A 17,031-nucleotide genomic window follows, 5' to 3' on the forward strand; every position below is an offset into this window, starting at 1 on the left:
GGGGGCTTCCCTGGTGGCACAGTGGTTGAGAGTCCGCCTGCTGATGCAGGGGACACGGGTTCGTGCCCCGGTCCGGGAAGATCCCACATGCCGCAGAGCGGCTAGGCCCATGAGCCACGGCTTCTGTACAAGAGATAAGGAGCCCATACAGCCTATGCCTGGCTTATCACTTTGTATAGGAATATCTTTCCCTGTTTCAGGCTCAGCAAGTGTTCCTTTGTTCTGCTTAAGCATGTATGTCAATGGCCCTTAGTCATGCCACTAGCTTTCAGGTCTGGGTCCTTCTGCTGCTGCAAGAAAGAGGGGTGCACATAGGCCAACTGTCCAGCATTGGAAGGGGGAGGGCCTTGCTAGCCACAAGGGACTGACGTACACTACTGGAGCTGATCTTGCTGTCTCTTCTCTACGTGAGTAAAGCATTGTTCCATTCGGTGCTTGACTGTGTTGTGTTTTCCTTGGCAACTCCAATACCAAGATGCAATGGACAGTGTTTGAAGTGCTCCCCTGGGATTGGTAACTGATGCATGGTGTTCTGCTTCCCTGGATTTGATAACCAGGGCATGGTGTTCTACTGGACAAGAATGATATATATGGTAGACTGGAGGCAAGTACAAGGTAGGGTGATGGTAGCATTCTGCTGCATTCTACTCTCTAGTGTGTTTCTTTTTTTAAGCTACCTTCATCCACTGGAGCCCTCTATTAGGAAAAAGATTCTACCACATATTTCTTGGGTGTCTTTGGACAAGTCACTAAACCTCTGTGAACTAACTTTCCTCACCTACACAATGGGAATAAGAATACTGACTTCCAAGGGTTGCCTTTAGGGTGAGACAGAATAACATATCAAATCAAATAGCACAATGTCTGGCTCTCAGTAGGCTTCAGTACCTGGTAGTTCCCAGCCTTCTATTTTGTTCTTTTGGCTTGGTGACACAGGGAGGAGAAAACACATATTCATTTATCTCATTAAAAGTATGACAATTCCTACAAGCTCCTCTATAAGGTGTTTTTCATTCACTGCAAATCAGGAACATACTAAACCTATAAGTAACCCCTTCTCCCGCAAACACAAAGATAATCTGTCAATTGAAGGCATATCTGCCATTAATGCAGAGGCAATAATACTTCAGGCCCAGCTGCACACCTACCTCCTGATATTGTCCTGTTAGGCTTGGTGTCATGCTCCTGAAAAAAGCTATACTCATTGCACTCAGCAATCAAAGTGCCTCTGCCTTACACAAGATGAACCATGGCTAAAAATTGCTTTTTTTAATTAAAGTAAGACTTCCTCAACCTCTTGCCAACAGCACAACTAGAATGTGGAGCCCAATATCAGACTGTCAACCAGTCTCCATCTTGCTCTAATGGTGGTTTGAAGCACACGGAAGAGTAGAGAGAAAGTTACTAATTTAAACAAAATATTTAATCCTCTAATTATGGGACAGGCTCCAGGAATATGGAAAGTGATTTGCAATCTTCATTATGGAATCCCCTCCAACCACTAGCACAAGTCATGTCAGCCAAAAGGTAAATGCCATCTCTTTTTCCCCCACTGGACCTTCTGTGTCCTTATAAGTTCTGTGGGGATGGAAGAAGAAATCTTTGGAAAAAGAAAAAAATGAGGTACAAGAATCAGAATTTCTGTCTCTCCAAGTTCACTATGCTGAATGAGGTTTAAGGATCCCCCAATGAGAAGCCAGGGAGATAATATTCAGTGACTGCATTGGCAGGCTAAGCAGATTGAGGGCCTTTGAAACTCTCAAGTCTTGTAAAAACTGCCCAACGCAAGTGGTGCTTAAGTAATTCTTTTTATTTGTTGAGAAGTCCTGTCATCCTCCTGTCATCAGTGGTAAGAGGTGCACAGAAAATTAGGCGGTGCCCACCAATGGCACCTCTGGTCAGAAGGAAATCTGTTACTCTGCGGATATGCTTGTACCATTGCTAATTTGTGTTAATCTCTGCCCGTTCAGATCTCTACCTGCTAACTCAGGAAAAAAAGTCCCTACCAACTAACTCTGACAAGTGTGATGGCAGAACTCCCACTGGAGAATCAGCAGACAGCAAAGGCAGGCAATTATTCCCCTTCATTAGAGAGAGTTCTTTTTAATTTTTTTTTTAATTTTGAAAACAAAAAGGAGCCATTCACAGGCACTGCTCACTGCAGTCACTTATACAACTGGCAGAAACTGAAATTTCCCCCAAGCCAACTGAAAAAGATGTCCTGGACATAATCAGAAATGACTGTGCCCCTTTAATTACCTACCCACTGTAATGTAAAACCAGACATAGAGAGGATGGCCACAGAAGATCTGGGCAAAACAGTGGTGATATTTAATCATCAGTACCATCTGCAACTGTTTTGCAGAAGCACATAAAGTTTATGGATTCCAAAGCTTTTCTACAAATTACCAGGTGCTAAGGGTCAGCTGCATTGTCCTCAGGTCCACCAGAGGCTGCTTTTTTCATTCTCTCAAGGCCAGGGTGCTCAAAAAAGGCACCAAGCCCACATTTTCTGTGCCAAGCCTGGCACTAGGAGAGTGTTGCTTCTTGATTAAGCCAGAACCCAGATTAAATGTTTAGAACTGGGAGATTCTGAAAACAACCTAGGCGGGAAAGCAATTATTCTAGGAAGAGCACAGCTTCAGCTGTGGCCCTCCGCAGCACAAAGCTGAATTCAATCCCCTTTGAACGACTAAGCTGGCCAGATCGCTCCCCTACAACCTATTCTCCATTCCCCAGAAGCAGTAATCTTTTAAAACTTAACCAAACTGTGTCAGTCCACAGCTTAAAACCCCTAATGGTTTCCCAAAAACCTTTTAGGGCTTCCCATCCTCCCCACAGCAGACCTCTCCGTCCTTATCTCTGTCCCTGCCTCACTCACCATGCTCTAGGCCATACTGCCTCAAACATGACAAGCTTGTTCCCACCTTAGGACTTTTGTAGTGGTTTTCCCCTTGGCTTACGTTGCTGCTCCCACAGCTCTTCATGTGGCTGGATCCTTCTCATTATTCATTCTCAGCTCAAATGTTACCTCCTCAGAGAGGCCTTCTGGAACCTTCTGATGATCCCCAATCATTGAATTACATCAGCCCATTTTTCCCTTCATATCTCTATTTAAAATATCTTGTTTTTGTTCCTCTAGTACTATTTGTTTGCATGTTTAGGTGTTCTTATTTATTTGTACTTGTTTTTCTTGTATATTTTCTGTCTTGCCTCCCTGGGTATAAGTTCTATAAAGACAAGGGACAGAAACTGTCTTGTGTATCACTCTACTCCTGTTGCCTAGTATAACATCCCGCATTTAGTAGGCACTTAATAAATTTGTTGAATAATTTAAAAATGAAAGGCTCGATATGGATTACTAATCTGAATGAAGTTTACTAGCCCTTGAAAATCTGGATTGGCTCACAGCCTGATGGTGAGTATGTGTCATAATGCCCTAGAAACATACAAAACACCAGCAGAGAACTGATATACTATTAATGGTTAAGTCTATTAAAGATTCCAAAAGTAATTTTAAACTTAGCTGCTCTTAACTGGAGGGGGGGTTCAAATAAAAATGTAATTAATGCTCAATTTTATGTACTAACAGAATAAGCACATGAATAATGCCAAAGTGTTCAATAATTGATCATACCTGCCTTTGGAATATAGTCAGACACAGTCAAACAGAAGCATCATAATACTCTATGCTTGACTTCAAATCCTTCTCGGTTCAGTCACTGACTTTGGACACTGCTGGGTAGTTGAAGGGAAGTCTAAGGAGCCAAAGAAGACAATCTGCTTACAGGAAACTGATAATCTAAAATGAGTTAAGAGATGAAAATGCACTGTGGTAGTCTCACTAGATCTTTCACTGAACTCAGGATGAAGGTAATCTAGTTTGTTCACCAACCCACAATGGAGCTGGGGTTCCAAAGTTTAGGCCAACACACTTTCAGATCACTCACTCCTGGAACTCTGTGGAAAAGAAAATGTTCTTGAACTATTCAGCTGAAATACTAGAATCAAATGGCTGGCCTTGGAGAAGGTAAGAGTATTCCTGCTATACTTTCTCCTAATTCCGTTTTCCCTACAGCTATACAAGACTCAGACCAAAACCAATCACTTCCTTCAGGAACATTAAGGGAAAAAAAGAAAAAGAAAGGAGTAATTTGTAAATGAGATTCCTGGCACTAGAAAAGAGGAAAACTGAGACATCTTAGTAATATTAAAGCGACCTGGGGAAAAGAATATTACTGTGTTGATGACATAGTCCTTGATATCAATGACTGCTAACTGTGGTAGACTAGGGTTATACTTTAATCTATTGAGAACAGTTCTATACTGTGGAATGTGTGCGTGACAAACTGTTCTCATTTCCTTTTACAGCATTCTAAACCTTAATCTCCAAGACACCAGTGACCTTGGGAATACTAAGGCAGCTTTGCAGAATTCGAAAAAAACATTTTTTCCTTTTGCTATACCATATGTGTTGTTTATAATTATATCAATAATAAAAATTGACAGCTAGCATGTACTGGGCACTTACCATGTGTCAGGCACTATACTACTTAGCACTACCCACACTGTCTCATTTAATCCTGTATCTTTAAAAAAAAGATGGTAAAGTGGAGATTTTTTAAAAGATGGTGGGGCAGAGACAGACACTATTATGTAATCTGCATTTTAAAGATGAAGACCTGAGGCTTAAAGAGGTTAATTAAGTGACCCAAGGTCACATAGCTACCAAGTAGCAGAGGTGGGATTCAAAGACAGGCAGCAGTCTCTCTGACCCAGAGTTATTGTTCATCCACTACACTAAACATTAAAAGACGTCTAAAATGGGCACACTCAGAAGGGCATGTATTTTGAATTATTTTCTCCAACAGTGATAACAAGCTATCTTGAACCATCCACATTCTCCAATGTAGTCACTTATACATGTGAAAACTTCTCTCTTGGGATCTTATAAATGCAATCCCCCAATTTAAACAGTGACACCTAGTGAGAGACTGCAGAAAGGTATGGCTGTCTTCCTCAAATTCACCTCCAAAATTAGGCATCTCAATAAGACCTATCTCCAAGGAAGGTGAAATAGGTAGGACTGGAGTCTATGACCAGAGAAGGGTGTTCTGTTGGCACACAGAGGAAATAAACCCACATTCATCGTACCAATATGAGATCCACAAAGAAAAAAATGAAGACAAACTAGAAAGCTAATTATTTGACAAAGTCCCAAGAGTCTAAACTAAGATGGTGGCAACTGAAATAGAAAAGAAGGGATAGAGAAAAGGCTCCTGAAGAAGCAACAACTCCCCTGCAAAGCCCTCCCAAGTTCCCAACGGCGGGGCTGCTCCTGCCTCTATGCCACCACATCTTGTTCATGCAATGGCACTGTGTACTGGATTATCAATTCTCAAATCTGTGGGATGCTCCCCCTTAGACTGTAAGCTCCATGAGAGCAAGAACCGTGACTTATGCATTTTCAGATCCTAACACCCTCTTGACTCCTGAGAAAAGAGCTAGCCCTCTGCTCAGGAGTTTGTATTTTCCATGAGGAAAAGAACCTTGCCTTTCATCTTTAAGCCCCTTCATCTTTGAGAACTAGCTCCAGGGCTTTTTTCTAGTCTGCTGGACAGCTACACCCTTGACTAAAAGGCAGAATTGGGGGTAGGTGATAAGGGGGCGGGTGGAGAGATGCAGAGAATTATGTGATACCAGAGCATATGGTCAGAATGTTCAGTAGTCACATGAAACCTAAATCAGGACTAGTGAGCTAAGAGTTTACATAAAGATGCTGGAAGACAGGGCTTCCCTGGTGGCACAGTGGTTGAGAGTCCGCCTGCCGATGCAGGGGACATGGGTTCGTGCCCCGGTCCGGGAAGATCCCACATGCCGCGGAGCGGCTGGGCCCGTGAGCCATGCCTGCTGAGCCTGTGCGTCCGGAGCCTGTGCCCCGCAACGGGAGAGGCCACAACAGTGTGAGACCCGCGTACAGGAAACAAACAAAAAAAAACCCAACAAGAACAACAACAAAAAAGATGCTGGAAGACAAAAGAATGTATGATTCCTCTAAGATGAGGAACCAGGTTATAGAATAAAATTCTAGTGAAGAGGCTCTAAACAAACACATGAAAGGATGCTCAACATCACTAATCATTAAAGAAATGCAAATCAAAACTACAATGAGGTATCACCTCACACTAGTCAGAATGGTCATCATCAAAAAATCTACAAACAATAAATGCTGGAGAGGGTGTGGAGAAAAGGGAACCCTCTTGCACTCTTGGTGGGAATGTAAGTTGATACAGCCACTATGGAGAACAGTATGGAGGTTCCTTAAAAAACTAAAAACAGAACTACATTACGACCCAGCAATCCCACTACTGGTCATATACCCTAAGAAAAACATAATTCAAAAAGAGTCATGTAACACAATGTTCATTGCAGCTCTATTTACAATAGTCAGGACATGGAAGCAACCTAAGTGTCCATCACCAGATGAATGGATAAAGAAGATGTGGCACATATATACAATGGAATATTACTCAGCCATAAAAAGAAACGAAATTTGAGTTATTTGTAGTGAGGTGGATGGACCTAGAGTCTGCCATACAGAGTGAAGTAAGTCAGAAAGAGAAAAACAAATACCATATGCTAACACATATATATGGAATCTAAAAAAAAAAGAAAAAAATGGTCATGAAGAACCTAGGGGCAAGATGGGAATAAAGACACAGACCTACTAGAGAATGGACTTGAGGATACGGGGAGGGGGAAGGGTAAGCTGGGACAAAGTGAGAGAGTGGCATGGACACATATACACTACCAAACGTAAAACAGATAGCTAGTGGGAAGCAGCCGCATAGCACAGGGAGATCAGCTCGGTGCTTTGTGACCACTTAGAGAGGTGGGATAGGGAGGGTGGGAGGGAGGGAGATGCAAGAGGGAAGAGATATGGGGATATATGTATATGTATAACTGATTCACTTTGTTATAAAGCAGAGACTAACACAACATTGTAAAGCAATTATACTCCAATAAAGATGTTTAAAAAAAATAGTCAGGACATGGAAGCAACCTAAGTGTCCATTACCAGATGAATGGATAAAGAAGATATGGCACATATATACAATGGAATATTACTCAGCCATAAAAAGAAATGAAATTTGAGTTATTTGTAGTGAGGTGGATGGACCTAGAGTCTGTCATACAGAGTGAAGTAGGTCAGAAAGAGAAAAACAAATACCATGTGCTAACACATATATATGGAATCTAAAAAAAAAATGGTTCTGAAGAACCTAGGGGCAGGACAGGAATAAACACGCAGATGTAGAGAATGGATTTGAGGACACAGGGAGGGGGAAGGGTAAGCTGGGACGAAGTGAGAGAGTGGCATGGACATATATACACTACCAAATGTAAAATAGACAGCTAGTGGGAAGCAGCTGCATAGCACAGGGAGATCAGCTCACTGCTTTGTGACCACCTAGAGGGGTGGGATAGGGAGGATGGGAGGGAGCCGCAAGAGGAGGAGATATGGGGATATATGTATATGTATAGCTGATTCACTTTGTTATACAGCAGAAACTAACACAACATTGTAAAGCAATTATTATCCAAGAAAGATGTTAAAAAAAAAAATGAGGCTCTAGCGGTTATCATACTAAGTGAAGTAAATTGAAGACAATACCATATGATATCACTTATATGTAGAATATAAAATATGATACAAATGAACTTATTTGCAAAACAGAAACAAACTCACAGACATAGAAAACAAATTTATGGTTACCAAAGGGGGAAGGGGGTGGGGAAGGGATAAATTAGACGTTTGGGATTAGCAGATACAAACTACTATATATAAAATAGATACACAACAAGGTCCTCTGTACAGCACAGGGAAAGACAATTCAGTAACTGAAGTAACGGATTTGAATCAAACTTTCTTGAAGTCTAACATGAAAGCAAAGAGATACAAGCCAGCAAGCAGACAAGATATTAGAACAACAGCTTTCCAAAAGAGCATATTTGAAGGCACATACTGGTTCATTCACTCAATCATTAAACAATGATTTATTAGGCATCAACTAGCAGAGAGACACTCTCTAGGTGCTGGTCCCTGCCTCTCAGTTCACTGCCTAGGGTGCAAGGGGGCACATAAATACAATGTATTTTGCGAGTATGAAAAGAACTCATCGCCGGGAAAAAGAGAAGATAAGGTTGCAAAGGGAGGAAGTGAACTTAAGAAAAAACGTCACTCAGAGGATGAAACAGAAACCACCCTGAAGTGGGAATATCAATAAGAATAGCAACTTATTTGTTACTTATGGTCCCACTAACAATAAGTAACTTCAAAAAGCACTAGTCTAAACTGTCATGCAAAAAGAGCCTATTTCATGATGCTGTAAAGTGACATCATGATTATGACAATATTCTCAGAGTTAGAGGTAAAATGGGACTATCAAAGAATGAAAGATATATTTGAGCACAAGTGTCCAGGCTTCCAATGTTTCTTATACACACACCATCAACAAAAAAACAGGACAGAAAACCTCGGTTATAAGCTACAACACAACCCTAAGAAAAAAAAGCAGATAATAAGAAGTACAAACAATAAACACATGCAAGGGGAAAATGCTTATTAAAGCAAATGAACTAACACTTTATATACCTACTATATTAATGAGAAAAAATTAAATTATGACAACTAGTAATATCGAGATTTCAGTAAAATTGGAACACACACTACTGTTAGCACTGTAAGCTGATAAAGGGTTACTTCCACATGCGCACTGTGTATTGCCTGACATACCTGCAGCTGAGCAACCCCATCATCTCCTGCCACTCCCCTCCATTCACTCAATGCTCTGAACATTTCCCTCCCATGCTTTTGCTGTCACTAATTCTAGTCAAGAATGACTCTCCTCAGTCTCCTTCAGTACCCACAGAATTTCTATTTATTCATCAGGGCTGAGATTCCAATGTCATCTCCTTTTCCTCAATGACCAAACCAAATCCATTGCCAGCAATGCATCCCCTATCCAGGCACATCCAGTCGTTCCTTCCACTGTGCTCCCATAATACTTTATTCATACAGTTAGTTGTTGAAAGGTCTGTCTCACTCCTTAACTATGAATTCTTTAAGGTCCAAGACCATATCTTAATCATTTTAGCCCATGCAATACTTCACACAGGAGATGACGGCACATGATAATTACTAACGACAGATGTGAGGGGAAAAATGTCACATGAATTAAGAAGTTCACTGCAATATTATCTCCAAGAACAAAACCTGGAAACCACCTAAGTACTCGATTATAGAGGAACAACTTAGGGAAAAATGGTTGGTCTATCACTTGAGCAAAAAGTACGTAAACATTAAAAACAACATGAAGACTATGTAGAAACAAAAAATATTTCTGGCAATGTTAAATTAAAGCACAGAACACAAAACAGTATATATACAATGGTTATAGCCATGCAAAATACATGAGGACTGTAGGAATATAAAAATATTTTATTGGATTAGGGTAGTAGTTTCCCTTTTCTTGAATACTTTAATACTATTCCTGTCAGATTATTGTCATTAAAATTTTCTACTTCAAAAGAAAGAAATAAGAAGGGAAAAGGAGAAAGATTATAGATTCCAATAAGCCCCTGCAATCCAAGAAAATGCTATATTACTGACTGATAGGTGACAAGAGGAGTGGGTGTCTGCAATATTGCCAAAACCAAGGGTCCCTGACCCCAATCTGCCTCAAAGAGAATACTTCTCATGTCACAAAATAAGTCATTCCCAATGAGCCAAACTGCACTAAATGTGAATTCTTTATTGCAAAACTTCAAAGGTAAGAACTTTTTCCAGACATCTGTGGAATCAGTATTAATGAGAATGCCCTGGAGTTCATATACGTGCCTATGCAGCAGAAACTTCTCAGCCAAGGAACTGCTGGGCACACTTCTTGATGAGATGTCTAAGCCTGAAGGCATCAAAAAAGTACATTTCCATATTGGGAACATAACTGGTTTCCTCTTTAAGACTTTTTTCCACCACTACCTGTCCACATTGTAATTCTCCTATCTTTTCAAATGAATAGTTAACATGTCAAGGATATAAGGCATATACTGAGGCACCTGCTGCCTAACTCTATTACTAGAAGAACCAGTCTCAGCAGAAAATTGGAATCTTCCCACCAAGTTGCCCCAAAAGTGAAATTTAGTAAGCATCCAAAAAAAAGTCAAATACTTTTATTTTTTGTTTTTTTGCGGTACGCGGGCCTCTCACTGTTGTGGCCTCTCCCGTTGCAGAGCACAGGCTCCGGACGCGCAGTCTCAGCGGCCATGGCTCACGGGCCCAGCCGCTCCGCGGCATGTGGGATCCTCCCGGACTGGGGCACGAACCCGTGTCCCCTGCATCGACAGGCGGACTCTCAACCACTGCGCCACCAGGGAAGCCCCCAAATACTTTTAATAAACATTTTTGGCATTACATATTTTTTTTATTTACCTTAGTCTCTGAATTTTAGGAAAAGAAAGAACCATTAGTCATATAGCTCAATCTCCTCATTTTACAGTGATTAAAAAAATGATGTACAGAGAAGGGAAGTGACTTATCCTGAATCGCCCAGATAAATAATGATAAAGGTAGGATTAAAACTCAAATCTCCCAGATTTTCAGCCCCAATTCATTCTTCTACATCAAGCTTTTCTTATCCCTCGAAATCTCTGGAGCTCTTCGCCTAAATAATCAGTATCACAGAATTTTAAAGCTAGAAGGGACCTCAGAGAAACTTACCTAATCCCCTCATTAGGCATATAAGGAAACTGAGGCCCAGAAAGATTAAGTGATTTGCTCTCAATATCTGAGATGGCAGGGGCAAAGTATAACTTAAGCTCAAAATACTGTGAACTAATGGCCATGAGAAGGGGGGGTGAATGTCTCAGAGAAGATTTTAAGAGGAATATAGATCATTCTAGACCAGGGGTATGTCTCAAAGTGTGGTCCCTGGACCAGCAGCTTAAGCATCACCTGGAATCTTGTTAGAAATGCAAATTCTAAGGTCCCATGGGAGACTTACTGAATCAAACTCTGGGGGTGGGGATGTTCAAAATCAGACCACTTTGTCCCTGAGAAATGAACTTTAGTGGTCATATTGAGTCTACTTTGTAAATGACAAGTATAATCAAAAGCACTTAAGATTTACGCATTCTTCTATACATGTACCATACTTCAACTTTAAAAAGTTTTAAAAATTGTAAAACTAGATTTGGGTATTCATTTGTTTCCAGTTCTGGCTCTGCTTCTTACTGGCTGTTTCATCTTGGGCCGGTAACTGACCTCTCTAGCTTGAGTTTCCTTTTCTATAAAATAGGCATGCCACCTACCTCAAAGGGCATGCTGAGAATTAATGTAAGAACATATCTGAAAGCACTTTAGTTCAGCACAGCACAGTGGTTAGGAACTCCAACTCTGAGGCAGGCACTTTTTTTGTACCTCAGTTCCCCCATCTGTACAACAGGGATTTAAAACAGTACTTTCTTCATAGGGTTGTTATAAGGATTTAGAGAAATGATGCAGGCATGCAATGCATCTTTCATGTCTATAAAAAGTTAGTTTTCAAAGATCTTTTGCATCCATTAACTCAGGTAATCCTCATGACTTTCCACAAGAGGATGGGAGCATTTATTATGGACTAGATTCTAGACTGTACCATCTTTTAGGAACAGGAAAAGTGGACACTGATCTTACAGAAAGAAAAGTGCATGAGTAATGCACGTGGGGAATGAACAGAGCTGGAAATAAGATCAGGATTCTGGTTTCATCTCTTGTCACTACCTTGGCCCTCAACCTCAGGGGAGTCCCTTACCAAAATGGAGTTCATTTTTCATTTATAAATATGTGGGCTGAATGAGGTTATATATAAGATTTTTCAAAATAAAATTCAAATTCCTTATCATGGCCCACAGGAAGGCCTACATAGTCTGTCATCTGCCTACATCTCCAACCTTATCACTTATCATTCCCCTGCTCATTCACCAAGTTCCAGCTACATCAGTCCTCTTCCTGATCCTCTAACAGGCTGCACCAGCTTCTATTTTAATACCTCACAGCCTGTGTACTGGCTATTCATTCCCTCTACCTTGATTATTCTGTGCTTTTCACGATTGGCTCCTTCTCAACCACCGGTCCTTTAATGTCCATTCCTCAAAGTTCTTCCTAGACCATATTACCTAAAATAATAGGTCCTGTCTCCTGCTCCCAGCGGTTATTTTCTTTAGCAGCTCTGTCCAATAAAAATATATTGAGAGCAACAAACAAGCCACATATGTAACTTTAAAGTTTCTAGTAGCCACATTAAAAAAGTTTTTAAGAAGATGGTATTAATTTTAATAAGTTTCTTTAAGCCAACATATCCTAAGTATTATCATTTCAGCATGGAATCAATATAAAAATTAATATATTTTACAGTCACTTTTTTCATACTAAATCTTGAAAATCCAGTGTGTATTTTACAGGTGTAGCAGATCTCAATTCTAACTAGCCACATTTCAAATGTTCAAGAGTAACATGTGACCAGTGGCTACCATACCAAACAGCACAGCTCTGTAGTATACCCTGTGTATCCTTCAAAGCACTTATCACGATCTGAATTTCTCATTTGTTTACTTTCTTATCTCGTTACTTCCCCACCAGATTATAAACTCCACAAAAGCAAGAACCTTGTCTGTTTTGTTCAATGTTGTATGCTCAGTAGATGCAGTACATATTCAATAGATATTTGTTGAACAGATGAATGAACCTCTTCTAGCTTTAATATTCTATGAGTCAAGGCTTCCCTGGTGGCGCAGTAGTTGAGGGTCCGCCTGCCAATGCAGGGCACACGGATTCCTGCCCGGGTCTGGGAGGATCCCACATGCCGCGGAGCGCCTGGGCCCGTGAGCCATGGGCCGCTGAGCCTGCGCGTCCGGAGCCTGTGCTCCGCAACGGGAGAGGCCACAACAGTGAGAGGCCCGCGTACCGCAAAAAAAAAAAAAAAAAATTCTATGAGTCAGTGCGCTCATATGTAGGCCAAACAGCCATATAACCACTCATTCAACAACACTCCTATTTCCTTTCTTTTTTCACATCCTATTTCTGTCTTTAAAAGGAAATCACCTGGCTATATACCTCCCATTGCTTACAAGTTCTTTCCCACGATGTCTAGTTTCCAAGGTCAGTTCTATGTATACCAGCTGAGGGAACTGCATGAATATAATTGCCAATGTTTTTCAAAAGTTTACTCTTTGACAAGCATTGGGCTAAACACTTTACATTTCATAGCAGCTTCAAAACAGACTTATATGATAGCTACTTTCATTGCCCCCATTTACAAGATGAGGAAACTGAGGCATAGAGAGGGTAAGTATTCTGCTTAAGGTTACAGCAGCCAGTTAGCAGTAAAACAGAGATTCCAAGCCATAGGGCTTCAGACTCATGGCTCTTAATCCCCTATTCTCTACTGCAGAGCTGTCCAATGGAAATGTAAGCCCTGCTACACATGTAATTTTAGTAGTGACACAAAAAGGCCAGTAGCTGCATTAAAAAGTCAACAGAAATAGGCAAAACTTATTCTGAATATATTTTATTTCACCCATTACCCATATGATTAATATATGGGTAATGGGTGAAATATATAATTAATCAGTATGATCAATAATCAAAGTAATCAACATGATCATGTGATCAATATAAAAATTTTACTTTTTTAATACTGATTTTTCAAATTCCAGTGTGATTTGACACTTAGAGTACTTCTCAATTCAGACTAGTCCCATTTCAAGCGTTTGATAGCCATATGTGGCTAGTGGCTACCATACTGGACATTTAGGAAGTCAAAAGTGGGGGAAAAACGTTGAGCTGCGAGCCAAAAGATCTCATCTCTAATCCCAGCTCTTACTTGTTGAGTGACTTTGGACAAGTCCTTTCTACCCTCTGGGCCACTGTTTCCCCACAAGTACTCCGAGCAAGTGGAACAAGAAGAAGATTCCGAGGTACCCATCCCACGCTGGAATGTCAAACATCTGTCAATAACTGCAATTAACATGGGTCCGGCTTTCTACACTTTAAAATCAGCTTTCACATCTATTGGTTGATACATTCCTGAAACAAACCTAACAGGCAGCTATTACTGTCTCCACTTTATATATACAAAAGCTGAGGCTCGAAGAGGGCGACAGGACTTGTCCCAAAGCCACAGAGCCGGTCAGTAGAGAAGCTGGGGCTCAAATGCAAGAAGGGCCAGTGCTCTCCCACCACGACCACCAACTCAATGACTGGAGAAGAGAGTTTACGGGGGATGGTTGTGAAGATAGTTTGGGGCCTTCAGAATAGTTGATGGGAGCCAGGCCCCAGGGCAGGGTGAGAAGGGGCCCGGGCCTTGGTTAGAAATAAACTGAAAGAGCCCAGGAGAAATTCGAGAGAGTTAACGTGAAATGAGAGGCTAGGACCCGGGATTGAGGTGGGAGAAAGTGAGATGAAGGGACTCTGGTCCTGCGACTGCTGCCCGGGTGAGAGGACGGTCCCCCCAGCCCTCCTCGTCCCTCATACCTGGTAGCTCAGAAGTTCACCAACGTCCATGGTTCCAGGTTCAATCAACACCGTCTACTCTGATTCCCTCCACTCACGACCAAACCGCGGTGCACACATAGGCGGCTGCAGCCACACTGCTGTAAAGCGCCTTGAGAAGGGGCCGCAGAGCCAATGAGGTAAAAGTGCGCGCGTCGCGCGAGCCGGCCACACTGCGGTAAAAGTATAGCTTTACGGCCACACTACCGTAAAGCGCGCTGCATTTGCCAGTACTACTTCCTCCCGGAGCCTGAAGGGGGCGGGGAAAGGGGGCGGAGACTTGATGGAGGGCGGTGCGGTGAGAGAAAAGATGAAAGGAACCAAGGTTTATCACGCGCTTCGGGCGTGCAGGGTGTTTCCCTTGCGCTCTCACAATCCATTCAGTGACCTAGGCAGTTTTATCCCTCATTTTATCCTCAATTCGCAGATAAGAAAACTGAGGCATTGAACTGCAATGTCCAGTACTATACCCACTAACCACATGTGGCTACTGAGGGCTTGAAATATGGCTAGTCTGAATTAAAATGTGCTATAATTGTAAATAAAATACCCATCGGATTTCTAAGACTTCTATTGATTACATGTTGAAATAATATTGGGGGTATATTGGGTCAAATAAAATATAAAATTAATTTCACCCATTTCTTTTTACTTTTTAAAATGTGGGTAGTACAAAATGTAAGTTACACGTGTAGCTCCCTTTGTAGCTACCATTGTATTTCTGTTGGACAGTGATGTCTCAGAAAGTGTATTGTCCAAGTTCATATAACTATTACTGCCTTCAAAACTGTTGGTGATCACACTTCCCTGTCTGGACTTCTGTTTATTCATCTGTGCAAAGGCCAGAAACTGGATGATCTTGTTTCTACCCAAGAGATGTAAAAAGATTTTCTGTAGGAGAAAGTTGCCCATCATTGGAAGAGAACCATTCAAAGAGTGCATCTGAGCTCCTGGGATTTAAATAAGGCTCTGTCTTCAACGGGGGCTATACCTCTGCCTTAGTCCCCTTGGCCATTATCCCCCTGTTTTACATGTTCATGATATTTGTCTTAGTCCATCAGGCTGCTATGAAAAAAATACACTGGCTGGCTTATATACAACAGAAATTTATTTCTCATAGCTCTAGAGGCTGAGAAGTCCTAGATCAAGGCACTGGCAGGTTCCTTGTCTGGTGAGGGCCTGCTTTACTGTTCACAGACAATGCCTTCTCACTGTGTCCTCATATGGCAGAAGGGGGTGAGGGAGTTTTCTCCCACCTCTTATATAAAACCATTCATGAGAACTCTACCCTTAGGACCTAATCACCTCCCCAAAGCCTCACTTCCTAATACCATCACCTTGGGAGTTAGGATTTCAGTTTATGAATTTGGGGGGAACACAAACATTCAGACCATCACAATATTTATAATCATCCTCCCCATCCCACCTCCACTGTCTCCAATGATAACAGAAATTATTTTTATTCCTCAAACTGCCAAATCCTCTCCTCTTCTGCCTAGCCACTAACCCCACACCTCAACCAACTCTTTCTTATCCTTCAGGTCTCAAATGTCACTTTCTTAGAGTAATCTTCCTCTACTCACCTTCAGTCCAAGTAAGGAAACTCTCCTCATTATTCTCTTTCCTAGCACCTCCTCTACTGAACATGTATCTCAATCTGTGCTTAACGGTTAATTACTTGTTTATTGACAGCCTCATTTACTGGACACAGGCTCCATGAGAGCAGGAACTGTGTATGTCATGTTCACCATTATATCCTCCAACAAAAACCCTAATACAGTGCCTGGTATGGGGGAGGTTGCACAAATGGGCCTCATGGGTCATGGTAAGGAGATTGGATTTTCTGCTAAGAGGAAGCTATTGAAAGGTTTTAAGCTGGGGAGTTTTGTGATTGGGTTTATGGTTTTTAAGAATCACCCATGCAGTCTGCTTTGAACCGAGTTATTTGAGTGTCTTTTCCCCTCCTACTGAGCTGTGAGTGTAGAGTGTGCCTCATTCAGGGAGGCAGGCTAGAGTACCAATGATGGGAGTGTACCCTTTAGAACTATGTCCTAGTTCTTGGTATCTGGAGCCAGCCTGTAAGACAGGCGTGCAAGATCCTATGGTTAAACTTTCAGGAAATTTGCAAGCCAATTGACATCAGGTTGGTTGCTTGAAATCCGCCATGGAGGGGGTATGTACATCATGGAAATCAACATATGCTACAAATCAGGGTTATTGGTTTTTCAGAGAGCTGGTTGTTAAACATTTACCAACACACCACTGACTATGGTTCTAGCCTAAGTTCCATCACAACTACCTATGTGCCCTTGGGCAAGTTACTTTCTCTCTCTCCAAGTTGCAGTCTCCTTATATGTAAGGTGACTTATTCATTCATGCAACAAGTATTTACTGAGTGCCTACTCAATGCCAGACACAATTCTAAGTTCTGAGGGTATCGA

At 41.6% G+C, this 17,031-nt stretch overlaps 1 protein-coding gene across 1 annotated transcript in view; it reads right to left on the reverse strand.

The window, feature by feature from the left end:
* The window catches only part of CTNNBL1 (catenin beta like 1), a 163,884-nt gene extending 149,091 nt beyond the window's left edge, over positions 1-14,793 (reverse strand). Inside the window, exon 1 of the mRNA XM_067013505.1 lies at positions 14,573-14,793. Coding sequence (XP_066869606.1) covers positions 14,573-14,602 — 30 coding nt within the window. The 5' untranslated portion in view covers positions 14,603-14,793. The remainder of the gene's footprint in view (positions 1-14,572) is intronic.
* Positions 14,794-17,031: the final 2,238 nt, after the last annotated feature.

The sequence above is a fragment of the Kogia breviceps genome, chromosome 14 (genome assembly GCF_026419965.1).
Source record: "Kogia breviceps isolate mKogBre1 chromosome 14, mKogBre1 haplotype 1, whole genome shotgun sequence".
NCBI lineage: Eukaryota > Metazoa > Chordata > Mammalia > Artiodactyla > Physeteridae > Kogia > Kogia breviceps.